Genomic DNA, 26,163 nt, shown 5'->3' with positions numbered 1-26,163 from the left:
AGAATTTTCTTTTTTCATTATAATGTGAAGGAGATAGCCTAAACATAAGTAAAGCGGTCATCAACACAAAGATTGTTTTGAACACAATAGTCTAACATGGATTCCAAATCATGGTGTAGCTTGGCGTTTTTCACATCAACAAATATTGCCAGAGGTGACAGAAGTGATAAGTGGCAGATAAAAGTTTAACAACTGACCTGAGAATGAGCCTGAGACTACAAATCAACAGTCTGGCATAATGATCGAAGCAGACGAAATGAATTAAAATTCGTGGTGTGGCCGGGACCCGGGACTCGAACCCGGGTCTTCTTGCTTGCTAGGCAGAAATGCTAACCATTAAACTACCACAGCATGATAGTCAACATTGCTGCATGAACTACCTAAGCTGAGCGCCCTTTCCAACAAAAATTTCAATTCGTTTTTCCCTTATACAGGGTGGTCCATTGATAGTGACCGGGTGAAATATATCACAAAATAAGCGTCAAACAAAAAACTACAAAGAACAAAACTCGTCTAGCTTCAAGGGGGAAACCAGATGGTGCTGTGGTTGGCCCGCTAGATGGCACTGCCATAGGTCAAACGGATATCAACTGTGTTTTTTTTTTAAATAGGAACCCCCATTTTTTATTACATATTCGTGTAGTACGTAAAGAAATATTAATGTTTTGGTTGGACAACTTTCTTCGCTTTGTGATAGATGGTGCTGTAATAGTCACAAACGTATAAGTACGTGGTATCATGTAACATTCCGCCAGTGCAGACGGTATTTGCTTCGTGATACATTACCCATGTTAAAATGGACCGTTTACCAATTGCGGAAAAGGTCGATATCGTGTTGATGAATGGCTATTGTGATCAAAATGTCCAACGGGCATGTGCTATGTATGCTGCTCGGTATCCTGGATGACATCGTCCAAGTGTACGGACCGTTCACTGGATAGTTACGTTATTTAAGGAAACAGGAAGTGTTCAGCCACATGTGAAATGTCAACCATGACCAGCAACAAATGATGATGCCCAAGTAGGTGATTTAGCTGCTGTCACGGCTAATCCACACATCAGTATCAGACAAATTGTGTGAGAATTGGGAATCTCGAAAACGTCGGTGTTGAGAATGCTACATCAACATCGATTGCACCCGTACCATATTTCTATGCACCAGGAATTGCATGGCGACGACTTTGAACGTCGTGTACAGTTCTGCCACTGGGCACAAGAGAAATTACGGGACGATGACAGATTTTTTGCATGTGTTCTATTTAGCGACAAAGCGTCATTCACCAACAGCGGTAATGTAAACCGTCGTCATTTGCGCTATTGGGCAACGGAAAATCCACGATGGCTGCGACAAGTGGAACATCAGCAACCTTGCCGAGTTAATGTATGGTGCGGCATTATGGGAGGAAGGATAATTGGCCCCCATTTTATCGATGGCAATCTAAATGGTGAAATGTATGCTGATTTCCTACGTAATGTTCTACTGATGTTAATATAAGATGTTTCACTGCATGACAGAATGGCAATGTACTTCCAACATGATGGATGTCCAGCACACAGCTCACGTGCGGTTGAAGCGGTATTGAATAGCATATTTCATGATAGGTGGATTGGTCGTTGAAGCACCATACCATGGCCCGCACATTCACCGGATCTGATGTCCCCGGATTTCTTTCTGTGGGGGAAGTTGAAGGATATTTGCTATCGTGATCCACCGACAATGCCTGACAACATGCGTCAGCGCAATGTCAATGCATGTGCGAACATTAGGGAAGGCAAACTACACGCTGTTGAGAGGAATGTCGTTACACGTATTGCCAAATGCATTGAGGTTAACGGACATCATTTTGAGCATTTATTGCATTAATGTGGTATTTACAGGTAATCACGCTGTAGCAGCATGTGTTCTCAGAAATGATAAGTTCACAAAGGTACATGTATCACATTGGAACAACCGAAATAAAATATTCAAATGTACCTACAGTCTGTATTTTAATTTTAAAAACCTACCTGTTACCAACCATTCGTCTAAAATTGTGAGCCATCTATTTATGACTATTACAGCGGCATCTATCACAAGGCGAAAAAAGTGGTCCAACTAAAACATTCATATTTCTTTACGTACTACAAGAATATGTAATAAAAATGGGGTTCCTATTAAAAAAAACGGAGTTGATATCCGTTTGACCTATGGCAGCGCCATCTAGCGGGCCAACCACAGTGCCATCTGGTTTCCCCCTTCAAGCAAGACAAGTTTCATTCTTTGTAGTTTTTTTGTATGATGCTTATTTCGTGAGATATTTGGCCCTGTCACAATCAATGGACCAAACTGTATATTGTCACTACTGCCAGGGCTCTCCAATATTGGATACAGAGAAGTTATACATATGTGTACTTTTAAGGTTTTTCTATTACATTTGCTGCAACTATTTCATTGACTTATTAACAACCTAACGGAGGTTATTTTCTGGTTACCCTAATATTAAGAAACATTAGCATTGATGTTAGCCTTAATGGGGGAAAACAGAACAGTATGAAACAAACACAATTTACTCACTACCATTCATGAGATTGTACTAACAAAGATATTAATGTAAGGAAAGAGACTTTAACTGAACTTGATACCTTTCCTCTCTTCTGAATTAGGCTTGTTGTTTCTCGTACACCCAACTCTATTCTGATTCCAAACAGGTGTGCCCAAATTATTGTTTATTTGGATAGGACGTTTGTTTCCTGTTCCTGCATTTCCAACTCCACTGCTAGCTTTGCTAGTTGTTGCAGATGTAGATGTTGTTGCTGTTGGACAAGCAGACACTTTATGATTGTTGAGTGTTCCTCCTTCCCATCTGTCTTCTGCATTCAACATGAAACAAACAAAACAAAATTTAAGCTTAAAACAAGAGAGAGACAAAGAGATTGAGAATACTGTTTTGCTGAAACCTGTTGAACATAACTATATCCCTAAAACTGGAATGGCAATTTGCAAAGAACAAAGTGCTAATGGAAGAAACACAAAGTATATGTAGAAGGAGGAGAAGGAAGAAGAAGAAGAAGAAGAAGAAGAAGAAGAACACAGAAAAAAATAAAGGAGGAAAGCTTTTGTTTTAACTGTACCCAATCTGCCAATAACATAAAAATGTGATCTGACTGTTTTTTCACAAAAGAAAGAGCGAAAAATTTATGATTTCAGTACTCTAAGTGAAGGTAAAACTAAAAATCTGATCATATTGAATGTCTCTTCTATTTTTCTTGGTAATATACCTTACACAACAAATACATAATTACAATTGCTGTTGTTACTGTTCGCAGCAGGTAAATTTTTTTTCATGATCTCTATTTATCCATTCCAGCTAATTTCCTAGCACCTCCAGAAAATAAACTAGGGCTTCAGGCAAATCAATGTTAGGAAGTAGTGGCCTAACAGAATTGATGAGCGATATCGCAGTTCTTAAATTTTTATCTGAAATCTGTGGCTGGTTGATTGAATTTTTTATGGTTTTTATTACACTAAATTGATCTCACAAAATAACACACCTGTTCACACACTAGTTATGGTAAGGAATTATATGACCATATACTGGCTTGTTGTATTTTGTTTCTGAGTGAATGCTGTTCATCATTATGACAAGTTGGCATTGAAGCTACTTAACAAGTGGAGGACTGATACATAAATTTCCGAATACCACTAAATCTCTAACTTTGGAGTTTTCACATATTTCCACATGTAACCTTCATCCCCTTTAAGTTGCTTTTCCTCATTCTCTGCTCTTGTAAATTTTAATGTTTCTTTTTTCCATCCACATTTTTCTTGAAGAAAGCATCTGAAAACAATTTAATAGCTGTAGATTCAACACTATTTTTAAATTTTTATTTCTGTTGACTCTGTTGCAACTGCTTCTGTGCCAGTTGCTGGTTACCACATGTTCTACTTGTATCAATATAAAGTCGTTCTCAATAACTGGAACTTACGTTAATTTATATAGCCAAACTGATGCACACAAATTCTTACAATATTAATACTGTCTCTGTTTAAACATACTATCGTAATACAACAAAATCCATATAACATTCACCTCAACATTAATTAAAAAGGGGGCAGATTGAAACATACTACTGTAATACATCAAAACCCATTTAACATTTACCTCAACATTGATTAAAATGGGGCAGATTGATCAGTAAATCTACTGCTATTCACTAGTAATTTGTTCACCAGAAGGAACTGCAAACTAATACATCCACTCACTGGAGAATGTAGTGTCAGAAAGAAGAGTTTTGACAGATGACAGTGCTGTTGCCAGTTTTCAGCTGTGAAGTGCAAAAAGCTACTGGTGGTTGCAATGTCTATAGAGCTGCAGAATGTTGAGGTAGTGTCACAGAGACATGTAAAAAATCGTATTCTGTGATTGGTTGTGGTAGATGTGCCAAGCCATTTCAACTGTCACCGCTCTTCTTTAGCAGTATGGACTGTGTTATAATGATCAAAACCAAATTACATTTATAAAATAGTTGGTCAGGGTAGCATATTAGATCCAATACTGTCCCTGCTAAACAATTACAAGTTACCCACTGGTGATACTCATGGGGGAAAAATTATCTTTACTGATAGCAGAAATTTTATAATCAATGAAAAAACAAAAGGATTCATCACAGAGAAAGCAAATGAAAACCTCAATGAAGTTTACAACTGGTCAACATGCAATAACGTTACATTGAACATAAAGAAAACAAATGTCATGAATTTCAGTTTTAAGAGGAGAAAATGATGCTGTTAAATTAAATGTACATGGCACCTCTGCAGATTGTGTAAAACACACAAAACTTCTAGTAATGAACTGATTTTCAAATAAACTGAAGGAGGCTGAGGATCAGACAGACGTACCGTCATTTGACCATCGGTCAGACTCCCTTATGGTGGACATAGTAATACCTCCAGTGTAGTGATGCAACTGAAAGAGTTGAAAATAAATAAGTGCTGGGTCCTGGTGGAATCCCAATTCCCCTTACTTAGCTTGCATGTATCATGAATATCTCACCCAGCACAAAATCCCAAGCAACTGGAGAAAAGTGTAGGTGACTCTTGTAAGTAACAGGGTAAAAGAATGAACCAACAAAATTATAGACCAATATCTTTACCATCAGTTTGCTGCAGAATTCTTGAACATATTGTCAGTTCAAATACAATAAATTTCCTTGCGAAAAAATAGCTCCTGTTCACGATCAGCAAGGATTTAGAAAGTGTCAGCCATGTGAAACTCAGCTTGCCCTTTTCTGATATAATATCTTGCAAACCACAGATGGAGGACAAGAGATAGAGTCCATATTCCTAGATTTCCAGAAAGTGTTTGACATGGTGCCCCAGTGCAAACTGTTAACGAAGGTCCGAGCATACAGATTAGGTTCCAAGGTACGTTAGTGGCTCAAAGACTCCTACAGTAAAAGAACGAAGTATGTTGCCCTGAATAGTGAGTGCCCCAGGGAAGTGTGATAGGACTGCTCTTTTCCCTGTATACATAAATGATCTGATTAATGGGGTGAGCAGTTTGCTGAAGAACTGTAGTTTATGGGAAGGTGGTGTTGCTGAGTGACTGTAGGAGGATACAATATGACTGACAAAATTTATAGTTGCTGTGAAAATGGCAGTTTATGCTAACTGTAGAAAAATGTAAATTGATGCAGATGAGTATAAAATATAATTCTGTAATGTTTGAATACAGCATTAGTAGCGTGTTGCTTGACACAGCCATGTCAACTGAATATCTACATGTAATTTTGCAACGAGAGATGAAATGGAATGAGCACATGACGGTGGTACTAGGGAAGACAAATGGTCAACTTCAGTTTATTGGGAGAATTTTAGTAAAGTGCAGCTTTTCTATGATGGAGACTGCATATAGAACATCAATGTGACCTATTCTCGAATACTGTTCAAGTGTGTGGGATCCCCACCAGGTCAGATCAAAGGATTTGTTACCAGTAGGTTCGATCAACACACAAAGTGATTCAAATTAAAACCTTATAAGTGCTATAATATTTTTAATTGTGAAAATGAATAAAAAATATTTACATGTCATTTTCCAACATAGTCTCCTGACACTGAATGCACATGAATCGAGTTTTTTTTTTAAAGGGGCATAACTCATCGTTTCACCGATTTTCAGTTTTTTGTTTTTTCAGAAACCCGATATGCCTATTGATTAGTTCTAAAAGGGGGTTTCTAATGCTCCACATTGAGCGAGAATCCTAGACCAAAGATGGTAGTTTTTTTTAAATGAGCGTATGTCACCGACTTCCGCCTCTTAAAAAAAAATAAAAAAAATCTGTTGGCTGCATTGTAAACAGCTGTTTCAGTTTGCCACTTATTTTCTAACCTGTGATATACAGCCTTTGTTCCACTGCTGTTCAGTTGACAATTAGTTCACATCAAATGATAAAACGAGTGACATTGATAGTGTGTGTAATGGTGATTACGCTGACAAATCTTGAAAAAGAAAATGTGGTGCCAATCTGTCATAATATAAGGTAAACAAAGTAAAAGCAGCCCGACTCAAGGGTGAAGGTTATGTTAACCATGTGAGGCTAAAAAACCTGAATTTTCCTGCAGGTAAGCCACTTTGCTTCAATTATTTTGTACCGTTTTTGTGTTAATGATTTATCAATACATTATTGTTTCAAAGCTATACTTTATGTTTATCATTAAAACAATTAATAACAATATTACTGATAGGTAACCAAAGTTGTTTTAACTGGTAGCCTCCGTCATCTTCAGAATGACCATGTACTACTTGTATTTACAGCAACAATTACTCATTTGTTTCTTTCTTTTTCTTTCTTCTGTTAGATGTACAAGAAAGTGTTTAGACAATCTGGGGGGAGACAACCGTTTGGATGTGTTTTCAAAATTTTACAATATTCTTAGTAAGAATGTCCAGGATTTGTATCTACAAGGTTTGATTGATGTAGGTGAAGTTAAACAGAGAAGACCAGAGAGTAGAACTAATCCCAAGGTAGTGAAAAGTGCTACTTTCTCTTACCACATTCTTGTAGGAAGTGATCGAAGGAAGGTGTGCATGAAAGCTTTCCTTTCAGTTTTTTCTGTGAGTGAAAAGTGAGTCAGAAGAATCAGAGATTTAAAAATGGCTGGATGTACTCCAGAAGATAAAAAGAGGTAGAGGTATTACCAGATGTCTCGCACCTGAAATGCATGAGGCGATTCACGATCATATTAGATCTTTCCCACTGTATGAATGGCATTATTCTCAGGACAAAATATGCTATCTGAACTCTCAGCTATCAATACAAACAACGTGGAAACTGCTCAGAATGAAATATTCCGAATTCAGAACTGTCTCATACTACACATACTGAAACGATTTTAACAAGAGTTTTGGCTACAGATTTGGTAGCCTTCAAGTAGATGTATGTTGTACCTGTGAAGAACTTAACCAGAAAATTAAAGCCCCTCATCTTAATGAGGTTGCTAAAAGGACAGCTACAACCGAACTATTAATACATAAACGCAAGAGTAGGAAGTTTTATTCTGCTCTCAAGCATGAATTATCTATAGAGGGGCAAAAAGAAAGCCATGTTTTGTCCATCACAATTGACCAAATGCAGAAGATTCCAGTTCAGGAGCTTTTCTATTTAAGACAGCTTACTGTTAGTATATTCTGCACCAGTAACAGTAAAGAAAAGAAGAGTACATTGTATATTTACCATGAAGGGAATGGCAGAAAATCCCCAGATGAGGTCTGTTCTTTTTTCTCAGATTTAGAGGTGCCTCAAAATAAAACAGAGCTCCGTTTATTTTCAGATAACTGCACAAGCCAAAACAAAAATCAGACACTTTCTCGATATCTTCTCTCACTCACAGACACAGGTCGATTTAAGAAAAGACAACAATTTTTCCCTGTGTGAGGCCACAGTTTTTTACCTTGTGACCGTGATTTTGGAATCATCGCAAAACATCTAAAAAAACTGATAGAATCTATTCAGTGCACAAGGTTGCTTGTCATATTATAGAGAGTTCTGTACCAGGAAAGTTTGTGGTGAAAGAAGTGGCAACCACAGAAATTCTAGATTTCAAAAGCTGGTGGCCATTGCACTACAAGAAGTATGCTATCTCTGAGGAGACTAAAAGCAAACCCGGAAATGAAAGAATTAAGTTTTCAATTAGTATTCGTTATCACTTTGTCTATTCCCATGAAAGAAATGGTTACATTAAGGGGTATTCAACAATAGATGATCTGGTCTGCCACACTTTCTTCATGGCTCTCAGTTCAATGACACCTGCTCCGCCATCATCACCATCATACTCTTCTGGGAAAGAGCAAAGATTGAAGACCTGAAGAAAATCGAACTCTACGTTCCTCAAGAGTACATGTATTTCTACACAGAACTATTTTCTTGGCCAACTGAACCTGAAAATGCCACAGAATAAGAAGAATGCATTTCATGTACTCTAGTTGATGACAGTACTGGTGTTATATTTTTTTAGTAATTATTGTGATTTGTATCATAAACCATTGCTCTTAATAGTATTTTGTTTACATTTGAAAAATAATTAAACGAAACTAAAAAAAAGCAAAGTTTGCTTAATTCTGACATGAGTTTTTTTTTTAAATTTAGGATGTATTTTTTTAAAAGAGCATAAATCAAAGTTTATAGTTCAACTACACATAGCATATTCACTTAAGGAGAAAATCCTTCTCACATAAACTCAGATATTACTGTACTAATCACATAAAACCAAGAAAAAGCATCTATGTTTTGTAGTTTGGAGTTGATAGTTTTTTGTGTGCCCTGAAAAATTTACTCAGCATGAGATACGCCCTTTTAAAAAAAACTCGATTCTCATATTCCACAGCTTCATAAGTGGATAGAAACCATGATGAAATTCTTTTGGTTACGGGTTCAGACAGTCACGCCACACATTTTTCATCTCTTCATCACTTCTGAAATGCCTGCCTGCCATTGCTTCTTTGAGTGCACCAAATAGATGAAAATCGCTACGAGTGACATCTGAAGAATAAGGGGGATGTACTACACAATAAAATTCAATTTCCTGGATAGTCTCAACAGTCTTACAGGCCATATGCAATCAGGTATTGTCATGCTGTGGCAATACTTCTGAAGTCAGAAATCCTCATTGTTTACTCCTGATTGCAGGGCAAAGTTGATTTTTCAGCATGTCTGAATAAGATAGGTAAATGTGACTCCCCTATCCATGTAAAGCTCCAAAGTGACTCCATTTGCATGCCAGAACAGAATGAGCACAACTTTTTCATAGATGGTTGAGTGTGGATTTTTTTTGGTTTTGGTGATGAGCTGTGACACCATTCATTGCTTGATGTTTTCATTTCTGGTTGGTGACAGTGAATCTATGTCTCATTGCCTATAACAGTTTTCTCCAGAGCTGCATCACCTTGGACACAGAAATGATACAAAAGTTCTTCACAGGCATCGGTGCAAGAGTCTTTCAGTTCGGCAGGCAACTGATGTGCTGTCCATCTTGCTGACACCTTACTGAAGTGTAGTGCATTGTGAGCAATATTTTGTGCTGAAACAACATTCATCTTCAAACCTGTGCTCAACTGTGGTGCATGTTGATAGTGGGGCGGTCATCTTGTTGTGGATGCTGCTGCCTTCTCCTGCATTGTACCATCACTCTGCCATCTGTTGCTCACTTTCTGAATCTCAAGGAAAACTACTGCCACCTACCAACTCCACCACAAAACATTTCAATATTTTATAGAATTTTAAGGTTTTCATCTGAATCACCGTTGTATTCCAGAGATGCTTTGTGAACTCAAATGGAAATCCCCTGGAAGGAAGACGACATCCCTTTCATGAGGCACTACTAAGAAAATTTAGAGAACTGGCATTTGAGACTAACTGCACAATGATTCTACAGCTGCCAAAGGACATTTCGTGTAAGGAACATAAAGATAAGATAAGAGAAATTAGGGCATGTATGGAAGCACATAGACCGTTATTTTTTCCTCACTTCACATACGAGTGGAATAGGAAAGGGAATGTCTAGTAGTGGTAAAAGGTATCCCCCACCATGTACCATGTGGTGGCTGTGGAGTGTTATGTAGATGGAGATACTGATTTCCATACAAACTGTTACACCCAGATATTTGTATGAGTTGATTGATTACAACCATGACTCATTGTTACTGTAGTCATAGGGCACTTCATTTCCTCAATTTGTGAAACTGGAGTGACATCGTTGAGTTAAGAGAAGAAAGGTCTGAGTTGAGAAAAGACATCAGACACATCAGTGAGGTACTTGAAATGTTAACACCACAGCTTACAGAAGGTATTTCTCAAAATAATAACTGAAAGAAAATACACATCTAGTGCATTTAAAGATACTGGAACCAGTAAAACAAGTAGCATTGAATTCTGTAAAAAAATAAATCCATACAGAATGAATACTTCCTAGGTGTACAAACCAAAATAAGGTAGCCCATATCAAGAACTGTTGAAAATACAGCAGGTGGTGGAAAGTTTTGTCTAGAAATCGAAATCCACCAATCAAACAGATTTTCAAGTTACCAACATGTAGGAGATGTGTACCTTTTAGTCTCCCTAATAATTCTTCATGCTATCTAAGCTCTATTCTGGGATAGAAAAGTTAGAATTAAACTTGTCACAAGTTATCTTGAAACTGAAGCATTGGAATGGCATGAACTTCTTGTTAAAGACTTTAAAAAACAGAAGTTCCATGGCAATCATATTTACATCTATATCCATACTTATGAAGTGCATGGCAGGGAGTACTTTCTGTAGTACCACATAATAGGTTTTCTTCCCACTCCAACATAGTATGAGGCACAAGAAGAATGATTGCTCAAATACCTGTGTGCACACTGGAATTAGTCTGACCTTGTCTTTGCAGACCCTATGAGAGTGATAGATGAGCAAGTGTAATATATTCTTAAATACCTTACTCAGCAGTGGTCTTCGAAACTTTGTAAGTAGGCTTTTGTAAGATAACTGATGTCCATCTTCAAGCGTACGCCAGTTCAAGTTTTTCAGTATTGTCATGATGCTATCTCATGAGTCAATCAAATTTTGGCCATTCGTGCTTTCCTTCTTTGCATATGTTTAATATTTCCTTTTAGTCCCCCAGCATCATTCACAAACAGCATTACCCATCCCTGTATTGACTGACAAAGTGCAACAGGCATGGAACTCCACCCCACAAAGTGACTTCAGTGGTTACGCTGGCTATTAATGTACCACTATTTCACATTTGCAATGGCTTATCTTGTGCTTACACTAAACTGTAATCTTGCAGCATTAATCACTTACATATGTTACCTAGACAAATGTATCCTATAGGTTACATAGACAAATGTATCCTCAAAAATTCATTACCCAACATTAATTATTTTTAGGAGACACTGAGTCACAGATAGGCACACCAAAAAGACAGTCACAAATAAGCTTTCGGCCAGTAAGGCCTTCATCAAAAATAGATGACAGACACATGCGCTCACACTCACGCAAATGCAACTCACACACATGACTGCAGTCTCTGGCAACTGAAGCCACACTCAACTTTACTGAGTGTGGCTTCAGTTGCCAGAGACTGCAATCATATGTGTGTGTGTGTGTGTGCGTGTGTGTGCGTGTGTGTGTGTGTGTGTTTTATTTCTGATGAAGGCCCTGCTGGCAGAAAGCTTATTTGTAACAGTCTTTTTGTTGTGCCTATATGCGACTCGGCATCTCCACTATATGGTGAGTAGCAACTTTCCTTTTCATAATATTGTTACATTCCATCCTGGATTTTCCATTGTTTAATTATTTTTTAGTGTTTCAATTTTTTCCATCAGTGTATTATGAAAAGAATATTAACAGAAATCACAGAACACAAAAAAACACTGATGTAGTATCATTCCATACAATACATTTCATTCACAGTTTATACAACCACAACTGGTGACAACTAAATGGCAAGAATCAAAAATTAAATCAACTAGCAGGCAGCAAGATTTCTTTTCTCTAGTCACTAAAAAACTATGCAGAATTTCTTTGAAGAACTGAAGAGACTACATAAAACTTAATCATTTACAATGAGAAGTAACTTGTGTCATAGGACAGTGCCCTGTAGGAGGAAGAAAAAGTTATTTTCACCTCAGTGGTAATGAACAGAAATGTCACAATTGAATCATTGGCTTCAATGGTTGCAGACTGTTGTCCATCAAGCCAAGCCACACTTACTCCCACTGAAATTCAGTTCTATAATTCAACTGTGAAGTAACAACCTACATAGGGATAGCATGCTGTGTCTTATTTTGTACCATTGCTTCATTTGAAGCCTCATTTCACTAATTCCCAAGTGATACAGAGGGTACTCATTACAGATTGTTTGTTTGAACAGCCAATGTATTTGCTCAGATTTTTGGAATCCTAGTCATCTGAATGATTAAACCATTGGCTGCTCTCTCTCTAACAAGCAATGTTTCATAGAGTGCAATCCATTGGTTGTTAGAGCAAGCACAGAAAAAAGCATTACACTGTGTCCTGAATATTCTACATGTAAGCAAGTTAAAATGAATGAAATAAGATGGAGGGGTTGGGGGAGAAAGTTATAGATTTAAATATGGTTATGCATGAAAATACTGGTAAAAACTGAACAAGAGTTGCAAAATAATGGGAAACAATCTGAATAATACCTCATCTCTGGTTTCATTACAGTTCCCATCACTATAAGGTCATTTAGACAGGAACAGATGATGGAAAATTAAAAAGTAAGGGCCCCAGGATGAGTAGAGCCATCCATTGTGAGGACAAGGGAACACAAAGAAAGTTGGTTTCCCAAGCAAGAAACTAACAGTTCCAAAATGTAGAATAATCTCTTATACTTTCATATGTGTCTATCAGCAGAAGCCTACTAAAAATTTCACTTCCTGGAGTCTCAATTTTGCAGTTTTTCAACTGAATTTAGAATTTTATACAATTAAGTTTATATAAATCTTTGTCCCTTGCTTTTATTTTCATTTAAGCACCTTGAAGATGAGTATAGTCAAATTAGGGCATAAAAACATTTCACGAGGCAATAATACCTTTCACATGTAAATATTTTTTATTTAGGCAGCTACCAGATTCTTCATACAGCAGTATATTCCAGGAATCCTGTAATTAAGATGTATTCTGACTATAAATGGGTAGGAACAACAGGCAGACATTATTATTTATTGCTGTAAGCGCAAATGTGACAATTTCTCATATACAAGTTACCGGTTGCACACAAGGAGTGTGGAAATAAGTTGGTTAGTTAGTTAGTTTCATGTCTAATGGATCATTTTACAATGCTGTGGAATGAGTCATTTTACATTCATCTTTTTTAAATATACATATGAATTCCTATCTATCATCTTCTACACATTACAATAATAGAAGTTCTTCTACAGTATAGAAGGAGTTGTCAGGAAGAAAGTTTTACACTTTTTTTTTTTTTTTTTTCAAATTTTAGTTTGCTGTCTGTCCAAACATTTTATATCACTTGGTAAGTGATAAAAATTTTTAACTGTGGCACTATCCCCCTTTTCGTGCCAAAGATAACCTTAATGTGGAGCAGTGAATGTCATTTTTCCTTCTGATATTGTAATTATATGCACTTCCGTTTCTTTTGAACTGCAGTGTATTATTTACGACAAACTTCATAAGGGAATAAATACACTGTGAAGCAATAGTCAAAACGCCCAGCTCCTAAAGCAGATATCTACAAGATGATAGTGGTTGCGCACCACATATTATAATATTCTTACAGCATGTTTTTGAGCAATGAAGACTTACTTTCTTAACAATGAGTTTATTTCATTGACATTATTGAATGAAAATATGCAAAATGTGACAGCTTACTTATTTGTCTCTCCCCTGGTCTAAGAGTAAATGTGGCTGAATGAAGCTGGTTTCGGACTTCCAAAATGTGCATTTTCCAGTTTAAGTTCCCATCAATATGTACACCTGAGAATTCTGAAGTTTCTGCCCTATTTATTACTTCCCCACAATATGTTATACTTGTTGCAGGCTTAAAGAAATCTAATTTATTGCAACATTTAACTATACCAGACATTACAGACCAAGCAACTTCATACAAATAACAATGGCATACTAATAAAATCAAAGAAAAAATGTATGTCAGAGATTACATTATTCAGTTTTATTTTTGGCTCACACTTGTCACTACATTGCACAAACACTTCACCACTCCCCACTTAGTGTAATGGTCACTTTTGTTAAAATGTACGTGATACTCAGATCTTGTAACCACAGGCTAGGTGCAAGCTGCCATCAAATCATTAGTGTGAACATCCAACGTCCGTAGTAGCTGGTACGTGATGCACGGTGGAATCGCGGGCGAATCAGTCCTGTCCGTGGGAAGTCTATCCGGTGATGTGTGTGTACCGACGCAGCAGGTGCTGAAGGCAGGTTTGATTCAGTCAATGGAGATGGTGGTTGGCAGTCAAATAATGTCACCCATAAATGTCTTATGCTCCCTGCTGATAACTGGATATGGTCTATCACCACGGTGCCTGCAGTGGCTTGCTACACCTCTGGCAGCTCTGTACTTTAAGCACCCTCTGCCATTGCAATGTAGAATGGCTGGCAGCACCTGCTCAGCCCACCTGTGCTCAGAGCCACATTGCTACAGATGCCACCTAGCTGCAGTGCCATCATCATTGTTGTTGCTGCTGTAATAGCTGGACTTCATTTGTTGCTGCATTATTTGTAACACATCTTTGTACATTTGGAGAAATACATGTTAAGTAAATCTTCTGTTTATTAAGTTAAGTTTTTCGTTGATTATTTCTGCTCCTATGCTTTCCTATGACGATAGTTGCCACACCACTCCGTAGCCCACCTCTCCTTTCTGTTGTGTACAAAGTTATACAATGGAAGCAATACTTTTAATTGTATGTGCATGCATTATATTAACCCATTCGCTGCTGTATGGAATGCTGTAGTCCTAATATGCTTCATTCCCAATAGGACTGCAAGTGATTTGAATAGGTATCACTTGAGTTGTCTGCCTTGGTCAGTTGTAACACACACAAAAATTCCAAAATGGGCCATTAATCCATGGAAGAATGTGGTCGCAACTGTTTTGCCAGACATGTCAACCTCGGAGGACACTTCAGGCCAATGAGTGAAGTGGTCAATAGCTATTAGGTAATTTGTATAGCGTCTGGACGGTGGGGTAATGTCCAGATGTGCAATGTCGCATGATCGGTTCGGGGGAACAAAAGTGCCGAAGGACACATTGACATGACTGTTGATCTTATTCCATTGACATGACACACACTGGGGCATAAATGTCTTGCAGTAACTGTCCATGTTTGGTCAATGAAAAGCACGCTTCACATGTTGTACCACGTACCCAGGATGACAAAAGTCACTGGCCACAAATAGTCTTGATTTTATCATGGCAGAGCCATGGTGTTACTTGGATGTGATGGAGTTGCAGACCTGATAGTCATCTCAGCAAACCCTCGCTTACTGATAGCAGTGTATGCTGCATACAATTCATGATTGTAGGTTACTAGCTCTGTTGTGATGGGGATAACGTTTTGCTGAGATATGCCAAGAGCTGCCAGTGTTTGCCTACTCATTGTTACAGTATGGCAACAACTGCCATGGCAGATGTGTTGACCATTAGAGCGAGGGGCACCTGCAGAACTGGGTGGACTAACAGAATAGTCTCCATGTGGCAGTCTTCACATCGGTAAATGCCAACTCAGATTCACTCGTCCACAGCAATTGTATCGTTTGGTTTTGGTGAATCTCATAGCAAGTAGTTCAATGGGGCAGCTTCCAGTGCATGGTGATACACAAAATGGTGATAAAAGTTGATTACAGCCTCAGCTCTTTCCTGTGGACTTAGTGTTTCTTGGGTACTGATAGTGTAATCCAAGAATTAGATCTCAGTTGCTCCAAACACACACTTCGATAGACTGTTTAGTAATCCATGTGAATGGAAGTGAGTAAAGACTTGGCACATGTGTGTAAGGTGTTCTGTCACTGAGCTTCACAACACCAAGAATCATCATTGTCAATACAGCAAAACTCAAGGTTGCACATGACACTGCCCATGAACTGTTGAAAGATCTGTGCAGCACTGCATAGACCAAAAGGCATCCTGGTAAATACTAATAGCCCAAAAGGGGTGTAGACATCACGTTCAGCTACATCATCCCGAAAAACAGATATCTGATAGAATGCATGTAACAAGACTAACGTGGAGAAGATGCATTTGCCATGGATATTTGCTATAAAATCTTCACTGTGTAGTACTGGTTAACGATCAGGGATAGTACTAGCATTGGGCTGTTTATAACACCCACATGGGCACTACCTTGGGACCATGTGGAGTGGAGATGCCCAACTTCTGCTCAACAGGTGGCAGATTCCTTATGTGAGCATAAAAGAGAACTCCTGCTTGCTACTTTCAACTTTACTCAGTGTTAAACGGTGAGAATGAGCGTGAACTGGCGGTCCTGGTGTGAGCAATACATAATGCATTATATAATGCTGAACTGGTGCTACTGTAGGTAGTTGCCAAGTGATTTCCGGGAACTGATTCAACAGTTCAACATACTTATCATTGGTGTAATACTCTTAGCTGCGCAGAATTGAATCGTTGTGTCTTTTGCAAAATTTAGGACTGAACGATTTGCTAAAAATCAATCAATGACACTTTTGAGGACATTATTTTTGTTTCTGTATGTATGTTTGGATTGATTACAATACTAGTGCTATGTGCAGAAAAAAAAAGATGATCAAATTAATTGTGCTTGTTGTATGTTAGACAGAAAATTATGTACATATATGAAGAACCATAATGGACAACTGAGCCTTAGGGAACCCCATAAGTGATTTCTCCCCAGTCAGAATACTGTCCTCAGACTACAATGCTTGAATTACTAAGTACAACTTCCTCCATTCTTTTTATTAGATATGACATAATCAGCTGGTTGGCTATACCATCAATCCCATAAAACTTCAATTTATCTAGGAGAATACTGTGTTTCGTACAATCAAATGCCTTAGATGCACTGCAGAAAATACCAACCAACCCTATTTTATTATTTAATGCTTGTAAAAATTTGGTGAGTGAACATCCTCAGTAGAGCAATTCTTCTGAAATCCAAACTCTGATTTGCTGAATATATTATTGTTGCTCAGTTGAGGAATTATTCTAGAATATATCACCTTCTTAAAAATTTTGGAAAATGGTATAAGCAATGAAACAGGTTGGTAGTTATTTTACAATATGTCTCACATCACGTTTCACAAAGAGGGGTTTGAAAATGGCACATTTCAGTATCTCTGGAAAATCCCTTGAGTTAGTGATGTATTACATATTTCAGATAAGACCAGGGTTATTATATACGAATAAATCTTCAGCACTATATTGGAAACACCATCAAAACCAGATGAGCTTTTATTTTTGAGATAATATGTAACCTTTTCAATTTCAAAAGGAGAAGTTGATGATACACTAACAGGACTGAATTTTAAGAGCACTGCTTTTTCAACATACTGCTCCGATTTTCCTCTTGAAGTGTTTGTCCCTTTACTTTCTACTATATTTAAGAAATTATTACTAAATATATTTGCTACATGTGCTTCATCACTTACAGCCCTTCCCTTCTGTTCAATAGTGATGTTATTCATGTTCTGTGGCTGGTTGTCCTACCTCGTTTCACTACATTCCACATAGCCTTACATCTGTTGTCGGAATTACTGATTTCCGATATTATGTGCATGTTCCTTGATTTTTCAATATCTTTTCTTAGTATTTTTGAGTAGTTTTTTTTAGAGTGCAAGTACTGCAGGATCTCTACTTTTCCTTGCTAACAGATACATTTCCCTGTTCCTTTCACAAGATACTTTAATCTCCCAGTGATTCATAGTTTAGTGCATGGCTGTAAGATATCCTTTATTATTATCTAATGTGGAGCTATTTTAAAATAATGATATGAATTTATTATGGAATAAATTACATTTTATATTAACATTTGGTTCCTTATAAATTTTACCCAGGTTATCATTTGTAAACTATTCTTGAAAACATCTGTCCTGGAGTCATTAAATATTATTACTGATTTCCAGTAAGGAATATCCCATACGTAAGGCACTACATTATTTATTCTGACTAACTGTGCATCATAGTCAGAAGGAGCATTTATTACTGTGTAAACAGTTATTTTCTTGCTTTGAGCTTCACTAAAGAAAACATTTTCTTATGGGTTACTACTATCTTTATCAATCCATGATGTAAAGTTAATTATTGAGCTCAAATTGTAGGGTCCAAATAAGGTTTCCAGATCATTTTTCTTGTCAGAATCCTTTAGAAAATCTACACTGAAGTCACCACAGACTAGCTGCTGCCTGATAGATAGCATAGTAAAGGATACAGATTCCTCATAAAAAGTTCAAAATTTCCCATCGGGGATCTATACACAGTTACATTTAAACATGAACTATCAATTCACAAGCACACACTTCTATGTGCTGATCACTACAAAATTTACTTGCCTCAGTGTTTTCAGCTTATGTTCTGTCTTGATATCTCCCCCATTTTCCTTATTAGTTCTGCATCAGTAAGCAGCTAGAGTGTAATCTTTAATGTGTAACTTATCTAACCTAGTGGTTATGCGGTGCTCAGATAGGCACAGGACAATGTCCCCCCCCCCCCCCCCAAGAGCTCTCTAAATTTTCCACACAGACAAGAATCTCGTCTACCTTATTACTCAATCCTCTTAATATTTTGATGAAATATGTTAACTTTACTTTTCTGTGTATTCTTATGTGTTCCTTGTAACTCTTCTGTTATTTTGACTTCTTTCAAAACAGGGTGCCTAAATGCTGATTCTAACTTAAAAAAAAAGACACTTCTCTGATGCCATTAACCACAGGGATCTCGCTTTGTGTGATGGTGGTCCACGTACATTTTCTGGATACGCTCAGCCAATCTATCTTTCACTCTCCTGTCCAGATGTAGGCCGTGTCTAGTATATCCCTATCGCCCAACTGTAGCAACATGCATTGCAATCATATAAGACTTCATTTCTGTCAACAATAGCCAGCTCAACTCATGTTCAGGCGGTTCACAGCAGTATTAACCCAGGGTTGGTGATGGCACTGTAGGACCACCACAAAACTCACATTTATGTGTGAAGTTGTTATTCCTATTTCATCCAAGTCACCCTTAATGCTGTAATTCCTGTCTCTAGCCAGGCTATCTACTGCAGTAACGTGATCCTCTACGAAAAAAACTGCACAAATTCTCTAAGGTGACCCAGTACTCTGTTCATAATTTGTTATCTACCACATGGCCTACACCCCACTCACAGCTACTACCTAGCAGTTGGACTCCTTTCTTACCATTACCAACCTACTATGTGCATCACATACTCATTGCACATATTAGTATATACATTTGATATAAGTGTGAGTGCATACTGCTAACCTTTTTTGAGACTAGTATGGCCAGAATATGGTGTATAATTTGAAACAATGAGAATGGATGTAAACAGCAAAAAATTTCTGTGGAGGATCAATCTGAAAAGTAATTTACAGTGCAACAACATAAACCTAGTAGTGCGGAACACAGAACCTAGTGAGGTTCATTGGAAGCATTTTATGCAAAAAGAAAGTCACTTACAAAACTATTTAGTATGATAGTAACTTTATACAAATTTGAGATTCATACAAAATGTGCCGCAAGTCGATTTTTTTCTCGAGCATCACTCACAAATAGAGTAGGAAGAGAAGAAATATGAATATCAATAGATTATATACTGATAGACCTCTCACTGACTTATGGAGAACAAATACAGATGTGGACATACAGCCCTCAGCTACTTCAGCTGATCTGTTTGTCATTCAATTATTACTGTTCTCTGATAAAATTTTAGCTGAAGGTTAAAGGTTATTAAACTGGCCAAATAAACAAGGTAGCCTACGTTGATCTTACTGTTCCTCAGATGACAACTCAGTTAGTCTGGTTGAATGAAAGCATTTGTTGTTATCAAGAATAATGACATCTTTCTCTGACGATATCAATGTAATTTACTGGAGAATTTGACAATTCTGCTTTGTCCTCTGTTCTTACACATGAAAGTATATATCAGTGATTTGCATATTCCAATATAACATTACAACTAAATCTCTGACATTTTGGAATACCATGAATTCTAAGTCTCATTTGCAAATTTTCAAATAGCCAAGTACACAAAGCAATTTATTCTCCTGGACAAATCTTCCATTTTCAGCACATACTACCCACCTTACATTCCTGATCTTCCCTTCGTCTTTTCCTATATCTTGGTCCACTAACTTTCACTTCACTCTGTTCCCTGATCCATTTACTGTTTATTTATTTTGCTGTCAATGTCTTCAAGTACCTAAATACAAAAACTCATCAACTGGTTACATAGATTCAGTGTTAATGTGTACTAGTTTCTTTTCAATCTGTTGGTTATACATTTAGTCCAATCTTCAGGCCAATTTTCATATTAGCCTTATTAAGTTACCTTTGTCAGTTGTTGAAGTTAATCAGGTAAGAGAGAAACCTCACAATGTCATCATCAAAACAAAGATGGTTCGAATATGTTTCATGAACACACATTCCTCCACCCTTTTTCTTGGATTAAGGAAGCAAAAATTTCCTTTGGGGCCCATAAGGATAAATTTGCCAATATGGAATCTCATTTCCAGCTTTCTTTTTTTCTAAATTTCGCATTATGTAGTCAATACATGTGGTAAAGACAGACTGATATACAGAGAATGTAGCGTAATGACACTGACAGACTATCGGGGATTTTATAGGATATCTTCAGAAAAATTGGGACAGGAACTCCTATCCGGAAATGTCATTCAATGACAGTACAGAGATTCGGTGTTACCACATTGCATTAGGCCACCGTTTCAGTAGTAATTATGTGAGTTTGTACAGCAACAGACCACAAGCAGAACTCCTTGCAATGGTCCTGACAGTGTTCAGGACTTTAAGATGGTGTTGAATATGTTCAAGGCTTTAATAGCAACACAGCTCTACCAAAGGGTTGTCCTACTGGCAGGTGATGACTCCTTTAACTTTGATGCTATGTGTAGTGGTTGAATGATGTTTCTGTACAGGGGTTCCTACACCAACTCTCAATTGCCTGCATGTCTTTCTGCATTTCACTACAATCTTTCAGCACAGCAATCTTCTGTAAACTGCCTCACAGAGCTTCTGAAGTATCAGACCTACATATCATTATATACTGTAATTTGTAACAGCTCTATTCCACTGTATCATTCTTGACCAGAATTTATTAATAAAGTGCTACATGAAAGATAATGAAATCAACAGTATCAAACAACTCCCGGCTTTCTTTGGAATAATCTTACATTTTTCATTCAATCTCCAGAGTAGGCCGATACCTACTAGGACTGTCAATATGAGTAAGTCTCTCTAGTCCATAGTTCATCCCACATGGGTGGCTCTGCTGCACGCTATCAATAGGCCTAACACATACTCCAGTTCCATCCTGATAAAACATATATAATCAATGGCGAGACGATCCAAAAGAGTGCACAGGTGATTTTATCAGCTAGTTTCACCCAGTGCTTTATGTAACACAACACTCTGACCATTAGTCGGAATGAACGGTTACTGATTAACTGTCATACTAGTAAAACTAAATATGCTATTGCTGCAATCATACTGTCTGACAGGAAAACATGAAGTTGGGTACTTGCTCCATAATTCCTCCCTACACACCACAATACTCCCCAGCACTTGAATAGAAAACAGCATCTCTGAAACATTGCTAGCTTCCACCAACCACTTGGTTTTCATACAGTCTCCCAAACATTTAGAATATGAAATATCAATATAACAGAGAATCACAAAGTAACATGAGATAAGAAAATAATGGTCAATAACGAATATTTAGTTTTTTTAAGACATAAAAACTTTACCCATTACAGTAACAACTTAAACTGATGGAAAATGTTCAAGGTGCCAATGACCAGCCTCAACGCAAGAATTACAGTGAAGCACAAAATTTTGCGGCAGTCTTTCAAATCTATCCATTGCTGTTGCGCAATGAGACATATGGAAGGCTACCAGACAGTGTCTTTCCAGTTTCTACTTGAGTTTCATACACAAATGACATCATGCAACCCCATAAGGACAAAAAATCTAGAGTAGTTCTGAGATTACACTGAGCATGAGGCACACCTCTACTTAAAATTCAACAACAAAGTTTATTGTTGTGCAGGTGCTCATTGGCATTAATATGAAAGTGGGGCAGTGTACTGTTGCATTTAACCCACATCCTCTGCACCCATTATGGTAATACAGTTTTCATGATAGACGTGTAATTAAACAAACAATTAACCCTATAACAACTGTGAATGGTTCAGTCTACATCACTAGCAGAAACATTTTCATAAAGTAAAAAAAGCATGCAAAATGTTATCACATTAAACTAAATTGCGATGTGTGCGGTTCTATGAGTAGGTACTTGTGCCCTCCTATAAACTTATTTTAAAATATAAAGATTTATCTCCTTCGTAACAAATTAATAATGACTTTATTACCTTGAGATGCATTCTTTGACCGTTGTGATGTGTAACTTTTTCTTGACATCTGGCAATCATTACCACAGCTCTTCATGCTGCTTGTAACTGATCTAGTTCTTGTGTCAATGCTGTGGAAAGGATCACCATCCTCTTCATCATCATCATCACCATCCTCATCATCATCATCCTCATCATCTTCTTCATCCTCCTCTTCCAATGAAGGATTTTGTTTCTCATTGTCTAAATCATCTAATGAAACCCACTTTCGTGGCAATGAACTAAATCCTACAGAATCAACATGCTTCGTGTCAGTCTCTGCTGTCCTGCGCACAACAGATGGACTTTGTACAGTTTTTAAAGTACTCGAACTTCCATTAATACTTTGCTCCTCACTACCTGAAGAATGCTGACGCTTCAACACACTGTTTTTCAATTTCTTTGAATTTGATTTTTGCAAATTGCTGCCCTTCGGCTTTCCAAGAGTAGTAGTTTCAGCCTTCACTGAACTGCCAGAATTAACTGACATGTTGTTTGACGTATGTTTTGTTAAAGACATGCAGTTATTTGAAGTGGCTGGAGCAGACTTTGCAAGAACATCTGAATATGATGGCCTCATTGGCTTTACTTCTGCTACTATTCTGGTTTTACGAATGCCATGCCCCATATTTTTGGCATCATTTTCAGCATCTGAACCTTCTGGAACAGTTTGTGTAGTCTGCTGATTTGTTGTGGGAGCTGGACAAATTCCTGTGTCTGTGCATCCAAAGGGGCTGTATGTTCCACTCTGATTCGGCACCCAATTCCCAACCAGATTTTCAATTAACTGTCCATGGGTACTTCCATGTGCAGGCTGGAAAGGCTGCTGTTGTGGTTGGGCCACTGGTTGTTGATGAGGCTGCTGCAATGTCTGTGCATGCGACTGCTCACTAGCACCAAACAATCCAAATTCATCAATATGATTCTGTCCACTATTTTCAAGCACATCTTGATACGGAACAAAACTGCTCAATGCATGAGGAACAAGTTCCCTTTGGGTGTCTGAAGGAATCATGTGATAGTGTTGGGTCATTAACCTGCTTGAATTTACAGCAGGAGGCCTACTGCCATACACTACATTTACAACATTACCACCTCCCATGTCTAATACGGTGCCAATTAGTTCATGGTTATCGTGCAACATATTTATTGGTTGCCTTGGCGGGGAATAGTAAAACCCAGATTGTTGCAACACTTCAGGCTGTTTTGAAACGTGAGATGTGACATCCATCTCGTAAGGAATATGTAAATCCGTATAGTAAACAGTGTTTTCTGCAGTGTTGTGAACGACTGGTGCGTGAGGCATAAAGTGTTGCAACGATGGGCTGTTAACATTAGCTTGAGCATATTCTGGCCAGATATGGTGAGACTGCGGCGTGGATGGCGGCGTGAAGCCCAGCTGAATATACTGTCCGTCACTGTTCTGTACATCTGCAGTCATGTGTTCTATCATTTTGTCTAAAGACCGCTTACGCGAATTATTTGCGTGGCTATCCATTACTGGTAGTCGGCAAGGTCTTTAAATTTATCTACTTTCACTGAACGTCTATGCAGCTTTTGCACAACAGGCGCCGTGCATACTTCAATATGTTAATATTAGGTTATTGGAGTCAAAACAAAGAACCGATTCACTAAGCATGTTAGCTCAGTAACATCAAATGCTCTGAAATTGACAGGGTGAATCGTGGGAACATGTTACGCAAAATACAGAGTGCGGTGCACATCACACACTTCTACAAACATCTAGTGCGACTGTATGTAAACATTGCTTCACCGACTAACTACACAACACAGCCATTTTGTAAACCGGAACATCCGCCAACGTGATACGCCAAGAAAAATCAATAACACAACGATAGTATTTCGTTTCAAACTTCACATTAAATTGTAAGACATGCGGAAACTAACAAGATGTTTCTTCCTTAATATGTGTGACTCTAACGCCAGAAAATGCTTGCAATAATAAACATACTAAGAATATGTATCCGTTAACAAAATGCTCAGATTCACGACTTCTGTTAGAGGCCGTGGATATAGTTGTTAAACTCAGACGTGTAACAAACTACATAGCTAAAGTTCTAATTTTGATTTACCAAGGGCAAGAATTAAAAGAAAAGAAAATATACTTTTTGGAAATATCGATATTATCCAAGTAAATAGTTTAAATTTCAATTTACAAAATATATTGAGAATTATCTTCCCCATATTTTGGCCGTTTTGCAGGAAATTGAAATCATGAGCAAAAGATCGATTCACATTTGACGAAACTGATGGGAACGCCGAAATATTCCCAGTACATTAAGCAGCATTTACAGAGGCAGTCCACGGGAAGGTAGGGAAGTTAACATAGTCTCACCAAACTTATTCATGCCATAAAAGTGGATGTTGTGGTTTTGTGACCTATTGGTCTTTATTATTTGCTTTCTTTTCGTGACACATTGGGAAGGTTTCGCAAGGCCTTGTATATTTTCTCTGTGAGCGTTTTTCCACAAATGAGGCTACATATATTTCAGCAAGAAATTTATTTACTAGCCCGTAGAAACTTTCAAGCTTCATTACGCATTGTTCACAGATAAATACATATAATATTTTGTACCTGTTAAAAATAGTGTTGGGCGAAAACGTTTGTGGGAATATCGATACCTACGACCACGACTAGCGAGCGAGGACTGTATGTGACTTTATCAAAGACAGTAGTGCGTTCTGAGCTGCGCCTGTGAATGGATATGTTTCTTGTATAATGCCTGTCAACAAATTGTGTTTCCATATCGTCATTCCCGTCTCTTTACTGATATAGATCTACCGCCTCATAGTAAATACAACTAAAGTGATAACCCAAGAACAACCATGACACGCGATACGTGAATTTTCATCACGGACGGTCTACTACACATAATATTGCAATGATATTTTGTTGTATTCTCAACTTCACCAGCTCCATACAGAGTTGCATCTGGAGTAACCTCATGTGAAGTGCACCGACGGTGTAATTACTGTGCACAAAACCACCCACTGGCAAAACGCCAGAGCACCACAACGTTAAATGATACACTGATCACTGAATCTACAACCACCACGCCACGACAATCGCCGACATCAGACATGCTATTGCTAGACTTGGAACAAGATTACCCTGTGAATTCACATCCCTGTGGAGAGAATCAACATGTGGCAACTGTGTCTAATAACAATTTTTATTCAAACATTCACTTGTTCTGCATCCACATCCCCGAACAATCAATTACCATCCCCATCAGTACATCTAACATGCATCAGGTGGAAAGCGCCACTGACTGGGATATGTTTTGTGAGTCGTCCCTGACTCCCAATTCGTGTAATGTGTCTCAATTCCTGCCCCTCTGGTGTGGCTGTGCGGTTCTAGGTTCTTCAGTCTGGAACCGCTTGACAGTTATGGTGGCAGGTTAGAATCTTGCCTCGGGCATGGATGTATGTTATGTCCTTAGGTTAATTAGGTTTAAGTAGTTCTAAGTTCTCGGGGACTGATGACCGCAGATGTTAAGTCCCATAGTGCTC

General features: G+C 37.9%; 1 protein-coding gene across 2 annotated transcripts in view; it reads right to left on the bottom strand.

Annotated features, from left to right (window-relative positions):
- LOC124606835 overlaps positions 1-24,426 on the bottom strand; it is a 206,326-nt gene extending 181,900 nt beyond the window's left edge. Inside the window, exons 1-2 of one of the 2 annotated variants that reach the window (XM_047138914.1) lie at positions 22,612-24,426; positions 2,623-2,850 (exon numbers count right to left, since the gene is read on the bottom strand). In XM_047138914.1, coding sequence (XP_046994870.1) covers positions 2,623-2,850; positions 22,612-24,127 — 1,744 coding nt within the window. In that variant the 5' untranslated portion in view covers positions 24,128-24,426. The remainder of the gene's footprint in view (positions 1-2,622; positions 2,851-22,611) is intronic. The other variant, XM_047138921.1, reaches the window with a different exon arrangement.
- Between the last annotated feature and the right edge of the window lie 1,737 nt (positions 24,427-26,163).

The sequence above is a fragment of the Schistocerca americana genome, chromosome 1 (genome assembly GCF_021461395.2).
Source record: "Schistocerca americana isolate TAMUIC-IGC-003095 chromosome 1, iqSchAmer2.1, whole genome shotgun sequence".
Lineage (NCBI taxonomy): Eukaryota > Metazoa > Arthropoda > Insecta > Orthoptera > Acrididae > Schistocerca > Schistocerca americana.
The sequence above is the reverse complement of the archived record's forward strand: the minus strand, read 5'-3'. Positions and strand labels throughout refer to the sequence as shown.